This window comes from Rhinopithecus roxellana, chromosome 8 (genome assembly GCF_007565055.1).
Source record: "Rhinopithecus roxellana isolate Shanxi Qingling chromosome 8, ASM756505v1, whole genome shotgun sequence".
In the NCBI taxonomy this organism is placed as follows: Eukaryota; Metazoa; Chordata; class Mammalia; order Primates; family Cercopithecidae; genus Rhinopithecus; species Rhinopithecus roxellana.
Window position 1 is genome coordinate 17063586 of NC_044556.1, and position 15551 is coordinate 17079136.

General features: G+C 50.2%; 1 protein-coding gene across 1 annotated transcript in view; it reads right to left on the reverse strand.

Annotated features, from left to right (window-relative positions):
- UNC13A (unc-13 homolog A) overlaps positions 1-15551 on the reverse strand; it is a 93426-nt gene that overhangs the window by 51085 nt on the left and 26790 nt on the right. The window contains exons 9-12 of the mRNA XM_010361438.2: positions 9529-9736; positions 6431-6943; positions 5822-5930; positions 3274-3320 (exon numbers count right to left, since the gene is read on the reverse strand). Coding sequence (XP_010359740.1) covers positions 3274-3320; positions 5822-5930; positions 6431-6943; positions 9529-9736 — 877 coding nt within the window. The remainder of the gene's footprint in view (positions 1-3273; positions 3321-5821; positions 5931-6430; positions 6944-9528; positions 9737-15551) is intronic.

A 15551-nucleotide genomic window follows, 5' to 3' on the forward strand; every position in this document is an offset into this window, starting at 1 on the left:
ATTGCTGTGGTTTTAAGCCTCCCGGCTGTGGTACTTTGTGATAGCAGTCCTAAGAAATGGAGACACCAGGTCTCAACCTCCTCATCTGAAAAATGGGGAGATGATGCAGTTGCCCACCTTGAATGAAAACGTGAATTAAGGTGAATCTAAATAACATACTAAAATATAAATGAGGCCGGGTGTGGCGGCTCACGCCTGTAATCCCAGAACTTTGGGAGGCCGAGGCAGGTGGATCACCTGAGGTTAGGAGTTCGAGACCAACCTGATCAACATGGTGAAACCCCATCTCTACTAAAAATACAAAAATTAGCTGGATGTGGTGGTGCATGCCTGTAATCCCAGCTACTCAAGAGGCTGAGGCAGGAGAATTGCTTGAACCCAGGAGGCAGAGGTTGCAGTGAGTTGAGATCGTGCCACTGCAATCCAGCCTGGGTGACAGAGCAAAACTCTGTATCAAAAATAAAATAAAATAAAATAAAATAAAATAAAATAAGAAACCTTTCTTGGCTCACTGCAACCTCCGCCTTCCGGGTTTAAGCGATTCTCCTGCCTCAGCTCCCCAAGTAGCTGGGATTACAGGTGCCCACCACCATGCCTGACTAATTTTTGTATTTTTAGTAGAAACAAGGTATCACCATGTTGGCCAGGCTGGTCTCGAACTCCTGACCTCAGGCAATCCACCCACCTTGGCCTCCCAAAGGGCTGAGATTACAGGTGTGAGCCACCGTGCCCAGGCTTCTTTTGAGACAAGATCTCATTCTGTCACCCAGGCTGGAGTGCAGTGGCACAATCACGGCTCACTGTAGCCTCCACCTCCTGGGCTCCAGCAGTCCTCCCACCTCAGCCTCCTGAGTAGCTCGGACCACAGGTGTATGCCACCACACCCAGCTAATTTTTTTTTTTTTTTTTTTTTTTAAGATGGAATCTCACTCTGTCACCCAGGCTGGAATGCAATGGCACGATCTTAGCTCACTGCAACCTCTGCCTCCTGGGTTCAAGCAATTCTCCTGTCTCAGCCTCCCAAGTAGCTGGGATTACAGGTGCCCACCACCACACCTGACTAATTTTCTGTATTTTTAGTAGAGATGGGATTTTACCATGTTGGCCAGGCTGGTCTCAAACTCCTGACCTCAGGTGATCCACCCGCCTCGGCCTCCCAAAGTGCTGGGATTACAGGCCTGAGCCACTGCACCCGGCCCACATGTAGCTAACTAAAAAATTTTATTTGTAGAGATGGGGGTCTCGCTATGTTGCCCAGGCTGGTCTTGAACTCCTAGCCTCAAGCGATTCTCCTGCCTCAGCTTCCCAAGTGGCTGGGGTTACAAGCATGCACCACCACACCTGTCTAATTTTTGTATTTTTTAGTAGAGACAGGGTTTTGTCATGTTGGCCTGGCTGGTCTTTTTTTTTTTTTTTTTTTTTTTTTTGAGACGGAGTCTTGCTCTGTTGCCCAGGCTGGAGTGCAGTGGCGTGATCTCGGCTCACTGCAAGCTCCGCCTCCCAGGTTCATGCTGTTCTCCTGCGTCAGTCTCCCAAGTAGCTGGGACTACAGGCACCCGCCACCATGCCTGGCTAATTTTTTGTATTTTTAGTAGAGATGGGGTTTCACCGTGTTAGCCAGGATGGTCTCGATCTCCTGACCTCGTGATCCGCCCACCTCGGCCTCCCAAAGTGCTGGGATTACAGGCATGAGCCACCGCACCCGGCCGACCTGGCTGGTCTTGAACTCCTGACATCAGGCTTCAGGAGTTTAGCCTCCCAAAGTGTTGGATTACAGGCATGAGCCACCACGCCTGGCCCCAAAATGTTTTCATTGGCCAATGAGATAGGTGCCTGCAGCCAATGACTCCAGACAAGCCCTGCAGGGCTATTCAACCTACAAAGCTTTCTGCAGGAGCCACCTGAGGCTTTGAGACTCCTAAACCACATCTTTTTGGCCGGGCGCAGTGGCTCAAGCCTGTAATCCCAGCACTTTGGGAGGCTGAGGCGGGTGGATCACGAGGTCAGGAGATCAAGACCATCCTGGCTAACATGGTGAAACCCCGTCTCTACTAAAAATACAAAAAACTAGCCGGGCGAGGTGGCGGGCGCCTGTAGTCCCAGCTACTTGGGAGACTGACGCAGGAGAACAGCTACTGACGCAGTAGTTCCAGCTACTCGGAGGCTGAGGCGGGAGAATGGCGTGAACCCGGGAGGCGGAGCTTGCAGTGAGCCGAGATCGCACCACTGCACTCCAGCCTGGGCGACACAGCGAGACTCCGTCTCAAAAAAAAAAAAAAAAAAAACCACATCTTTTCTCGGCAGCCTCCCCTTGTCTGACAGGTTTCTCCTGAGAGCACACCCTTCATAAATCACATGATCACGTGCACAGGAATCCCCATTTCAGGCCCTGCATCCAAGGCTCTCAAGCTAGGGCACCTGCCCATTTATTAAGCAATCCCAGCTGCTGTCTCCCTGCCTGTTTGCCAAGGACGTACAAGGAAGGTCACTATCGTGCTGCTATTTTAAAACCTGAGCATATTTTAAAAATATCTTGTGCATCCTCTAACCTGAAAATCCATAACGTAAGAGGTTAGATGTGACCACATGCTCCACTGAAGACTAAAGAACTATCTTTAATTAAAGAGCCCACAACTGTAGCAATAATCAAACAGATTTAAAAATAGAATCAAAGCAAAAATTTTGCTCCAGGATTACAAATGTATAGTGTATATTTCCCAGTAATGTCTAGTTCCTAATAGTATCTGCTTTATCTTACATTTATTTACCTATGTATTTGTTTGTTTATTTTTGAGACAGTGTCCCGCTCTGTCACCCAGGTTGGAGGGCAGTGGTGCGATCTCAGCTCACCGTAACCTTTGCCTCTTGGGCTCAAGTAATTCTCTTGCCTCAGCCTCCTGTGTAGCTGGGTTTACAGGTGCCTGCCACCATGCCCAGCTAATTTTTGTATTTTTAGTAGAGACAGGGTTTCACCATATTGGCCAGGCTGGTTTTGAACTCCTGACCTCAAATGATCCTCCTGCCTCGGCCTCCCAAAGTGCTAGGATTACAGGCATGAGCCACTGCACCCAGCCCTATCTTCAAAGATTACTATCTTTTGCGTCTGTGTGTGGTTGTGTGCCTTATGAAAGTGACATATTTTGCCCAAGCTCAATTTGTCCTCTCTCTAAATGGAATCCCTCCCCATCCTCTCTGCACTGAACCTCAGGCGCAAACCAGCTTTGGGCTCAGGGTTCAAATCTTCCACCCACAGTTCACAGTTCTATTACTTACCCGCCTTTGAACCATAGAGATTTGGACATTTCTCCTTCGCCCCGGGCCTGTGGGACAGACAGACAGATATGGTCAGTGTGGCTGTCCCTCCCCTTCCCAGAGCAGGCTCCGCACCCACTTCTGACTCCCCTCTGGGCTGGGAGTCAGATGGCCTGGGTCCTAGTCCTGGCTGAGTGATTTTAGGAAGTTCCCTGGTCATCTCTGGGCCTTAGTTTGCCCATCTGTAAGATGGGCTGGGGGAGAAAGAAGCTCCCTTCTTTCAACCACCTCAATGGACCTGTCTCTTCATTGCTTATTCCCTAAACCCCCTACAGTCTCACTTGTTCATCTGCTCTCTGGCCCCGGGCCCTTTCCAGGAGTTGTGACTTCAGCTTGTACCTCTTTCCACCTTCTGCAGCCAACCAGCCTCTATTTATCATTCAGGTCTCGGCATAGAGCCGGGGTCTACATCCCCTACCTTCCCTCCATCTTGTAACTAAAGGGTTAACATGGGGGGGGTGTCCTATGAGGAAGACAGGCAGTACTCTTCTGTTCTGAAATATTGAGGGTGTGTTTGTTTTTTTTTTTTTTTTTTTTTTTTTTTTTTTTTTTTTTTTTTTTTTTGAGACGGAGTCTCGCTCTGTCGCCCAGGCTGGAGTGCAATGGCCGGATCTCAGCTCACTGCAAGCTCCGCCTCCCGGGTCCACGCCATTCTCCTGCCTCAGCCTCCCGAGTAGCTGGGACTACAGGCGCCTGCCATCTCGCCCGGCTAATTTTTTGTATTTTTTAAGTGGAGACGGGGTTTCACTGTGTTAGCCAGGATGGTCTCGACCTCCTGACCTTGTGATCCGCCCGCCTCGGCCTCCCAAAGTGCTGGGATTACAGGCTTGAGCCACCGCGCCCGGCCCATGTTTGTTTTTTTTAAAGACAGGGTCTTGCTATATTGCCCAGACTGGTCTTGAACTCCTGGCCTCATATATTTTCCTGCTTCAGCCTCCTGAGTAGCTGGGACTATACACACGAGCCACCACACTCAGCTCCTGAAATATTTTTGAGATGGAGTTTCCCTTTTGTTCCTAGGCTGGAGTGCAATGGTGCAATCTCAGCTTACTGCAACCTCTGCCTCCTGGGTTCAAGCGATTCTCCTGCCTCAGCCTCCCTAGTAGCTGGGATTACAGGCACCCACCACCACGCCTAGCTAATTTTTTGTATTTTTAGTAGAGATGGGGTTCCACTATGTTGGCCAGGCTGGTCTTGAACCCCTGACCTCAGGCGATCCACCCATCTTAGCCTCCCAAAGTGCTGGGATTACAGGCATGAGCCACCACGCCCAGCTCTGAATTTTTTTTTTTCTTTTAGAGATGAGGTCTCACTATGTTGCCCAGGCTGGTCTCAAACTCCTGAGTTCAGGTGATCCTTCCGCCTCAACTTCCCAAATTGCTGGGATTACAGGCGTGAGCTCCTGAAATATTGCTGAAATATTTTGGATATCACTTTTCCTTAAGTGTCATCTCCTCCAGGGAGTTTTCCTGATTGCCTTGGATTACTTTTATGCTTTTCCTATGAAACCCAGAGAGCCCTCCATGTGTCTTTTTCTTGTCATATTACTAGTTCCAGAATTTGTTTTTCTTGTATATCACATAGTTCCAATAGTAGCTGCTATTTTTTTCAATTTAATTTCTTGACCTAGTGAAAGTTATCCAATAGCCTTTTCACTGTGTACTCTTCCAATTGTCTAATTTAGAACCATATGTATGTATCGCTGAGTCAAAAAATAGATTTCTATTTTAAAACTGATAAGAAATTTCGTTTGGTATTTTTGTGGCTCTGATATTTGATGGTCTAAATCTCTGGAAGCCTGTTTAGAATCTCCTCCTGCCAATCCTACTGCAGTTTGGAGGGTAACCCTGGAGAGCAACACAGCTGTCCCCAGCCCAGGATGAGCTGAATGAAGGAATAAATGAATGGCCTCAATCCTGCTGCCCATCTGAACAGTCACCTTGACTCTGATGCTAATTCCTTCCCTTGATTCCTATTCCCCTACTGACCCGGCCCCAGACCTTTCCCTAACCCTGACAATGACTTCCAATTTGACCCTAGGCACTGACCCCTTTGCCTAACACCAATTCTAACCCTGACCTCTGATCTTTGATAGCTGAACTAACCCTGACCTTGATCCCTAACCATGACTTCAGCCCGGTTTCAGCCCCAGTTTTCTCTCCTCCCTCTTGACTTAGAAACCCCAGGCTGACACTGGGGAGGAGGTTGGGCTGGGGATGGGTGGGGCCAGACTTGGTGTGGGGTTTGAGAGTGAGCATAGCCAGGCTAGTGTGGACAGGCCATGGGGATACCCTGGGCTGTGTGTGTGCGTGGCTAAGGAAGGGTCAGGGTGGGTGGGGCATGGGCACAGTGTGCAGACTGCACTAGGCATGCCCAGGCTAGGCTTGGGTACAGGTGGGGTGTTGGGCGTGGCCAATTTAGGTGTGGGTGTGGCCAAACCATGTGTGGGCGTGGCATTGGGCATGGCCTGGCTGAGTGTGGAAGGGGCATGGCTGGGCGTGTCACTCACCTCCTGCAGCTGCATCCGCACCTTGTTGAAGGCACGCAGCCAGTTGGCCTTGGCCCTGGACATGGAGTCCTGCCCCTCCTGGCCTTCCTCATCCTCTCTCAGCCTGAAACTGAGGCAGGGAACGCTATGAGGCTCTGGGCTGGCTCTCTGTGACTCCTGACCTTCCCTCGACCCTCCAGCTGTGAAAGTGACGCATGGCTCCCCATGGTATCTCTGACCCCTCAAAGACACTGGGACCCACCTGTGTCCCCTGGCCCGCCTCGGTGCCCTCACCCCTTCCCACACACCCAACGCTTCTCTGACACTTCACTGTTCCCCAGCTTCCTTTTCACCAGCCCAGTCCCTCTGGCCCCCCATTTGCCCAGGATCTTGACCTCTCTGAGCCCAGCAACCCCTAAGGTCACAACCTCTAAGACCCCTTCACGACGCCCCTGAACCCTCTTTCACCCCTGTACTCTGTTCTGTCACCTCTGATCCCTTTAAGAAACCCAAAGGTCTGTGACAACTTCAGCCCTGGCAACTGCCCAGGTTCACACTGACCCCATCATAGCTCTATTGACCCTGTGACCTTCTGGCAGCCCCTCTGGCCCCTTGGTCCCCTCCTGTTACCTCTCCTCGGCCTTGGGGGGCTCAGCCTCAGGAATCTGCTCAGCTGCAGGCACCTCCTCGGGTGTGGCTGGCTTGGGGGCCACCTTGGCCGTGTCGGGGGCCTCGGTGGGTGCCGGTGGGGCCTTTTCCTCCTTCCCCGGGGCAGCTGGCGGGAGGCTGATGCGTTTGAAGTCTTTGGGCTCAGCCACAGCCACCTCTTCACGCTGGGCATAACTGCCCAAATCGTCAGGCACCTCCTCCTCTTCCTCCAGCTCCTCCTCGTCTTCAGGCAGCTCCTCCTCCTCCAGGAAGTCCTCCAGGTCCTCCTCCAGCTCCTCCTCATCCTGGTCCCAGCGAGGCGAGTCTTTGTGATAGCTGACCGAGCTGTGGCAGGAGTGGTAGGAGTCCCGGTCCCGCTCGTCCTCCATCTCGGAGCCCTGCAGGCTGTGCTCGTCGGGGTCGAAGTCCTCACTCAGCTGAGAGCTTCCCTGGCTCAGCTCCGCTGAGGAGGCGTAGCGGCTGCTACCCGTGGGGCTGTGGGGATGAAACAGGGTTCAGGCGCCGGGGTACCAAGTCACTGCCCACCTGAGCCCCAGTCACACAGGCATTGACTCATCACCGATTAAGCACCTACTCTGTGCCACATCCTGCTCTAGGGGCCGGAAAACACAGCCATGATCAGAAAAAAAAAAAATTCCTGCTTTTGGCCAGGCACAGTGGCTCATGCCTGTAATCCCAGCACTTTGGGAGGCTGAGGTGGGCAGATCACCTGAGGTCAGGAGTTCAAGACCAGCCTGACCAACATGGTGAAACCCTGTCTCTACTAAAAATACAAAAATTAGCTGGGCGTGGTGGTGTATGCCTGTAATCCCAGCTACTCGGGAGGCTGAGGCAGAAGAATCACTTGAATCCGGGAGGCGGAGGTTGCAGTGAGCTGGGATCATGCCATTGCACTCCAGCCTGGGCAACAACAGTGAAATTTCATCTCAAAAAAAAAAAAAAAAAAAAAAAAAAAAATCCCCGCTTTTGTGGCATTTGCGGTCTGTGGAAGACAGGCAATTGACTGTGCTGGGAACTCAGGGTCAGTGCCATCACCACAGCCCCGCAGCACGTCTCCTGGCCTCCACCTCGAAGAAGCATAGGAAATGCATTCACTTCCCTGTACCCTGGGCCCCACCCCAGGCCAGCCTCTGCTGTTTCTACCAGATGCTGTCCCCACAGTTCCTGCTTCCCTTGGAAGCCACAGGGAGTCGTAAATCCAATCACCTCCCTCCCCTGCTCTAAATCCTACCATGGCTCCCTAGTGCCTTGCAATAAAATCTGTGCTAGCCCTGTGTGGCCCATATCCTCCAAACTCCCCCTGCATACCTCCCTCCACTTCTCCCCACCTCCTCCATTCCAGCCACAACGGCCACCTCATTGTCTCTCCAACACCATAAACCTGTGTACTTGCCATGGTCTCTTCCTTGTCTGCTTTATCTAGAAAACTCCTACCGATCCTCTGGTACCCACTGAAACATCACTTACCTGTGCGAATGCCCCCCACTCTCTGGCCAGGTCAGGCCCTCGGTTATATGCTGCTTATATGAACCCAGGATCATGCTCAGCATCAACAGGAATATCTGTCTCTGTCTAAGTGCAGGCAGGGGAACATAGGGGCTGCCACTTAGCCCTCTTCTAATCGTTCACTTAGTCACTCAACAAACCTTATCATCTCCTGATTAGATACCTCCTCCAACCTTAGTGCCTGGGACCCTCTTCCCTGGCCAGCCTCAGTGATGCTATAGGAATAAAAAGGGGTTCAACACCAGCCCGGGCAATGAAACAAGACCCACATCTCTACAAAAAAATAAAAATAAATTAGCTTGGTGTGGTGGCCTGTGTCTGTAGTCCCAGCTACTGGGGAGGCTGAGGTGGGAGGATCGCTTGCGCTTGAGCCCAGGAGTTCAAGGCTGCAGTAAGTCACAATGGTGCCACTGCACTCCAGCCTGGGCAATAGAACAAGATCTTGTGTCCAAAAAAAAAAAGGTCTGTCACCCAGGTTGCAGTGCAATGGTGCTATCTTGGCCCCCTGCAGCCTTGATCTCCCAAGCTCAAGTGATCCTCCTACTTCAGCCTCATGAGTAGCTGGAACCACAGGTACACGCCACCATGCCTGGCTAATTTTTGTATTTTTTTGCAGAGACGGAAGATCTCACTTTATTGCCCAGGCTGGTCTCGAACTCCTGAACTCAAGCTATCCTCCTGCGTTGGCCTCTCAAAGTGCTGGGATTATAGGCATGAGCCACCACACCAGGCTGCTTGTAGAATTTTCTTTTTTTCTTTCTTTCTTTTTTTGAGACGGAGTCTCACGCATCTGTAGCCAGCCAGTGGTGCAGTGGTGTGATCTCGGCTCACTGCAACCTCCGCCTCTGGGGTTCAAGCGATTCTCCTGCCTCAGCCTCCTGAGTAGCTGGGATTATAGGCGGCTGTCACCACGCCCGGCTCATTTTTGTAATTTTAGTAGAGACGGGAGGGGGGGGTCTCACCATTTTGGTCAGGCTGGTCTCGAACACCTGACCCCGTGATCCACCTGCCTTGGCCTCCCAAAGTGCTGGGATTGCAGGGGTGAGCCGCCATGCCTGGCTGTGTAGAATTTTCTTGCAAGCTTTTGGGTAAAGAAAGAGGCTGGGTGCAATGGCTAACCCCTGTAATCCTAGCACTTTGGGAGGCCGAGGTGGGGGATCACCTGAGGTCAGGAATTTGAGACCAGCCTGACCAACATGGTGAAATCCTGTCTCTACTAAAAGTACAAAAATTAGCCGGGCTTAGTGGTGGCGTGTGCCTGTAATAGGGAGGCTGAGGCAGGAGAATCGCTTGAACCTGGGTGGCGGAGGTTGCAGTGAGCTGAGATGGTGCCACTGCACTCCAGCCTGGGTGACAGAGCAAGACTCCGTCTTAAAAAAAAAAAAAAAAAAAAAAAGGGAAAAGAAAAAAAGGGCTCATTCCCACAAGAAAATGTGAATTCTGCCCTCCTGGAACTCCACCTCTAGCTCCATCCAGCCCCCTACCTCTCTCTCCACTCTAGGAGACACAGCAGGACCCTCATACACGTGCACACTACACTCCGCGGCACCTACCTGAGGGCCTGCGGCTCAGAGAACTCCTCATAACTGTGCATGGAGTCGCTGTAGGACTCCCGGGAGCCCAGGGGTGGTGGGCGAACAGAATACTGGTGGACTGAGGCGTTGGGTTGCGACGTAGTGTAATAGGGCGGTGGGATGCTGTTGCTCGTTTCACTGCGGTAGTCACTGTCGCGATCATCCACTGCACTGTCGGGGTCATCGTCTGGAAGAGAGAGGAGGTATGGGAAGAGGGTGAGGAAGAGAGAGTGCACATGACGGGGGCCAATATAGTTTCTCAGACTTAGGGTGCTGCTACTGAAGAAGAGAATGTTTTACTAGTATGGATCAAGAATTGTGGGTCATGTTAATAGAGGTTTAGGCTTCAGAACAAGGGAGGTGAAAACCCTACTTTGCTTTATGTGGGTCAAATTGGATCTACAGTCTAGGTGCTAGTGTAGGTCCTACAAGGTGAAGAAAACAGGGACAAAGTAGAGGGCATCCTTCAGCTCAAATGTGAGGAACAACTTTGTTCAAGGTCAGGATCTCTGAAAATGAGATGGGATTTTTTCCGCTGGGCAGTTAGTTTCCATAACAGGAGTCACAAACAGGAGGAAGTTGGAGGAAGATCAGGAGTTCAAGGTGGAGGGAATGCCCTTTAACCCTTAGAGATTTCCTGATATCTGAGGGTGAGGACCCTAGACCTGAACTTACCTGTGCAAGAACCAAGAAGATGCTATGACATGGTTCTGTCTTTTTCAAAAAGGATTAGATTCTTAGCTTGGCAAAACCACCACACACTCAGAATCAATTGCTAAAATGAAATATGGTAGAGTTGCCAAACTTCATGTTTAATAAGAACTAAAAGATATTTTGGTTTGGTTTGGCTTCCTTAGAAAAAAGAACAGTTTGTTTTCTAAATCCTAAAAAAAAATTCAATTCTAAAAGCAACATGTCTGGGTGGTGGCATAATTGGGGATTGTACATTTTCTTCTTTATTCTTTTCTGTACCTTCTGAAAAAAAAAGATTTCAATAATGCAATCTTTTTAATCTTTTTAATTAAAAAGAATGATAAAAGTAAAGCAAAGGCTGGGCACAGTGGCTCACACCTGTAATCCCAGCACTTTGGGAGGCCAAGGCGAGCAGATTACTTGAGGCCAGGAGTTCGAGACCAGCCTGGGCAACATACCAAAACCCTGTCTCTACTAAAAATACAAAAATTAGCCGGACGTGGTGGCAGGCGCCTGCAGTCCCAGCTATTGGGGAGGCTGAGGCAGGATAATCTTTTGAACCCAGGAGGCAGAGGCTGCCATGAGCCAAGATCACACCTCTGCACTCCAGGCTGGGTGACACAAGAGCTTGTCTCCAAAAAACAAAATAAAATAAAAGTAAAGTAAAATTTAGTCCATGGGCCAGGTGCAGTGGCTCATGCCTGTAATCTCAGCACTTTGGGAGGCCAAGGCAGGAGGATCACTTGAGCCCAGGAGTTCAAGATCAGCCTGGACAACAGCAAGAACCCATCTTTTTTTTTTTTTTTTTTTTTTTTTGAGACAGAGTCTTACTCTCTCACCCGAGGCTGGAGTGCAGTGGCACAAGCTCTGCTTACTGCAAGCTCTCCTGCCTCAGCCTCCCGAATATCTGGGACTACAGGCGCCTGCCACCACGTCCGGCTAATTTTTGTATTTTTAGTAGAGACGGGGTTTCATTGTGTTAGCCAGGATGGAGCAAGATCCCATCTCTTTAAAAAATTTTAAAATTAGCTGGGTGTGGTGGTGGGCGCTTGTAGTCCCAGCTATTCGGGAGGCTACGGCAGGAGCATTGCTTGAGCCCAGGAGATCGAGGTAGCAGTGAGCTATGATTACGCCACTGCACAGCAGTTCGGGTGACAGAATGAGACCCTGTATCAAAAAAAAAAAAAAAAAAAAGTAGTCCATGAAGAAAACATGAGAAGTATGGGGTAGGGGAAGAGGATGTAAAAAAATGAAGAAATCCCCAGACCCCAAAGTCTCAGGGCAATGAGTGAAACCTTCAGACTTTTGCTGTATTCATCCACTCTTTTAGACAGAGTCTCTCTCACTTGGGCTGGAGTGCAGTGGCGCTATCATAGCTCACTGAAGCCTCGATCTCCTGGGCTCGAGAGATCCTCCCACCTCAGACTACAGAGTACCTGGGACCACAGGTATACACCACCACACCCAGCTAATTTTATTTACTTATTATTTTGTAGAGATGGGATCTCACTATATTGCCCAGGCTGATCTTGAACTCCTGGGCTCAAGCAATCTCCCCGCCCCAGGCTCCCAAAGGGCTGGGATGACAGGCATGAGCCACCTTGGCCGGCCAGCATTCTTTCTACCCAATTGTCCTTGACCGGGCTGTTTCCAGCCAAATTGCATGAGGCTGTGCACATGTTCGCCCAGTTTTTTTTTTTTTTTTTTTTCTGACAAATTATCTGCTTATGAAGGGTAAATTACTTTGAATTGAATTCTTTTTGCTTTTGCCCAGGCTCTGCTTTTTACTAAGTAGCTCTTGACTAAATTGCCTGCTTCTGGATATTTTCAACCACTTTTGTTTTTAGCTCAATTGTCTTTCCTTTTTGACCCAATTATCTATCAGCTTTAGCTGCACTGGTGTTTCGTTCTGTTTGTTTGGTTTTGGGGTTTTTTTTTTTTTTTTTTTGAGATGGAGTCTCGCTCTGTCGCCCAGGCTGGAGTGCGGTGGCGTGATCTCGGCTCACTGCGAGCTCCGCCTCCCGGGTTCACGCCATTCTCCTGCCTCAGCCTCCCGAGTAGCTGGGACTACAGGTGCCCACCACTATGCCTGGCTAATTTTTTTGTATTTTTAGTAGAGACGGGGTTTCACTGTGTTAGCCAGGATGGTCTCAATCTCCTGACCTAGTGATCCGCCCGCCTCGGCCTCCCAAAGTGCTGGGATTACAGGCGTGAGCCACCGCACGTGGCTGGTTTTTTTTTTAAGAAGGAGTCTCCCTCTGTCACCCAGGCTGGAGTGCAATGGTGCGATCTCAGCTCACTGCAGCCTCCATCTCCCAGGTTCAAATGATTCTCCTGCCTCAGCCTCCCGAGTAGCTGGGATTACAGGCACATACCACCATGCCTGGCTAATTTTTGTATTTTTAATAGGGACGAGGTTTCATCATGTTGGCCAGGCTGGTGTCAAACTCCTGACCTCAAGTGATCTGCCTACCTCGGCCTCCCAAAGTGCTGGGATTACGGCGTGAGCTGTGGCGCCTGGCCTGTCTTTGCTTTTGACCGTACCGTTTGTTTGTGGCAAGTTAGTTGTTATCAAGCTTGCCCTGTCTGCCAAGCATTCAGTTTGGCGAAATTGATTTATTTATCTATTTATTTTAATATATTTATTTTTTAGAAATGGGGTCTCACACTGTTGCCTAGGCTGAAGTGCAGTGGCACAGTGATGGCTCATTGCACCCTTGACCTCCTGGGCTCAAGCAATCCTCGCGTCTCAGCCTCCTGAATAGCTGGGACTACAGGGGCGCACTACCACACCTGGCCTTTTTTTTTTTTTTTGTAGAGGTGGGGTCTTGCTGTGTTGCCTGGGCTGATTTCAAACTTTGGGGCTCAAGCAATCCTCCCGCCTCAGCCTCCCAAAGTGTTGGAATTGCAGGTGTAAGCCACTGTGGCTGGCCTAAATGGATTTTTTTTTTTTTTTTTTTTTTTTTTTTTTTTTTTTTTTTTTTTGAGATGGAGTCTTGCTCTGTCACCCAGGCTGGAGTGCAGTGGTGCGATCTCAGCTCAGGTCAAGGTCTGACCTCGTGATCCGCCCGCCTCGGCCTCCCAAAGTGCTGGGATGACAGGCGTGAGCCACTGTACCCGGCCCTAAATTGATTTTTAACCAACTTGTTTTTGATAAATTGTGGTGGACCAAAGTGTTTGTCAACAGTTTCACTGGTCCTGGAGATAGGTTTGTCCACCTGGATATTAGGAAGGAGTGAAGGACTTTCCAGTTGGTGGAGAAGAGAGAAGGAGGCAGATTTATCCTCAGAATAGAGGACTGGCCAGGCATGGTAACTCACCCCTGTAATCCCAGCACTTTGGGAGGCCAAGACAGGAGGATTACTTGAGGTCAGGAGTTCAAGACCAGCCTGGCCAACATGGTGAAACCCTGTCTCTACTAAAAATACAAAAATTAGCCAGGCATAGTGGCATGCACCTGTAATCCCAGCTACTCAGGAGGCTGAGGCAGGAGAATCGCTTGAACCCGGGAGGTAGAGGTTGCATTGAGCAGAGATCGCATCACTGCACTCCAGTCTGGGTGACAGAATGAGACTCCATCTCAAAAAAAAAAAAAAAGGAATAGAGGACTGGGTTTCTCTAGAAGAGGCGGGGTATGGGAGAAAGGGAGCAACTCCTTAGGGCACGGGTCTGGTCTGTGGCCTGTTAGGAGCTGGGCCGCACAGCAGGAGGTAGGCGGCGGTTGGGTGAATGAGTGAAGTTTCATCTGTATTTATACTTGCTCCCCATCACTCACATTACCGCCTGGGTTCCGCCTCCTGTCGGATCAGCTGTGGCATTAGATTCTCCCAGGAGGCCAGGCGCAGTGGCTCAAACTTGTAATTCCAGCCCTTTGGGAGGCCAAGGTGGGTGGATCACCTGAAGTCAAGAGTTCACAACCAGCCTGGCCAACATGGTGAAACCCCGTCTCTATTAAAAATACAAAAAATTAGCTGGACATGGTGGCTCAGGCCTGTAATTCCAGCTACTTGGGAGGCTGAGGTACGAGAATCACTTGAACCCAGGAGGCAGAGGTTGCAGTGAGCCTAGATCGCACCACTGCACTCCATCCCTTGCAACAGAGCAAGACTCCGTTTCAAAAAAATAAAAAAGATTCTCACAGGAGCGTGAACCCTATTGTGAACTGTGCATGCACAGGATCTAGGTTGCTCCTTACGAGAATCTAATGCCTGATGATCTGTCACTGTCCCCCATCACCACCAGATGGGACTGTCTAGTTGCAGGAAAACAAGCTCAGGGCTCCCACTGCTTCTACATGATGATGAGTTGGATCATTATTTCATTACATACTATAATGTAATAATAATAAAAATAAAGTGCACAACCAATGCAATTAGCTTGAATCATCCAGAAACCATCCCCCAACCCTAGTCCATAAAAAAATTGCCTTCCATGAAACTGGTCTCTGGTGTCAAAAAGGTTGGGAACTGCTGTTAGGTAGAAAAATGGACATTTAATTAGGGCCAGGTGCGGTGGCTCACGCCTGTAAGTAATACCAGCACTTTGGGAGGCTAAGGCGCGTGGATCACGAGGTCAGAAGATCGAGACCAGCCTGGCTAACATGGTGAAACCCCGTCTTTACTAAAAATACAAAAAAGTTAGCCAGGCATGGTGGTGGGCGCCTATAGTCCCAGCTACCTGGGAGGCTGAGGCAGGAGAATGGCGTGAACCCGGGAGGCGGAGCTTGCAGTGAGCCGAGATCGTGCCACTGCCCTCCAGCCTGGGTGACAGAGTGAGACTCTGTCTCACAAAAAAAAAAAAAAGAAAAAAGAAAAAGAAAAATGGACATTAAATTTAGGGAGGGGGTGGCTTGCCTTCTTCCCTGGGAGAGCAAATGAAGATGGAAGGCAAGGTGTGAGTGTGGGCAGAGTCTTGGGGGTTGGTGAGGTCCCCACATGCATCTCCCTGAGGTTCCTGGCCCGCCCCTTTGTTGGAGACCCCGGCCACCCACTACCCTCTGAGTGACACTGGACCCATTTCCAAGCGGAGAAGGAAGATAGGAAAACCAAAAGGCAGTGGATACAGGAGAGGAGGTGAGGTTATACAGGGGGAGTGGGGGGAGGGGGTCACAGTGCCCAGCTGGAGACAGGCAGGTTGTTGGTCTAAATGTCCACTCCTCCAGGCTGAACCCCCCCCACCCCAACGATGGTGCCCACTCCCCAGCAGACGGCAGGCTTCCCAAGACAGGCACTAATGAACAGGGTACAGGAAAGCTTGAAAGGGGTCTCGCCAAGCCCTCTGGCCCCCATATGCTGGTCACAGGCTCCCTT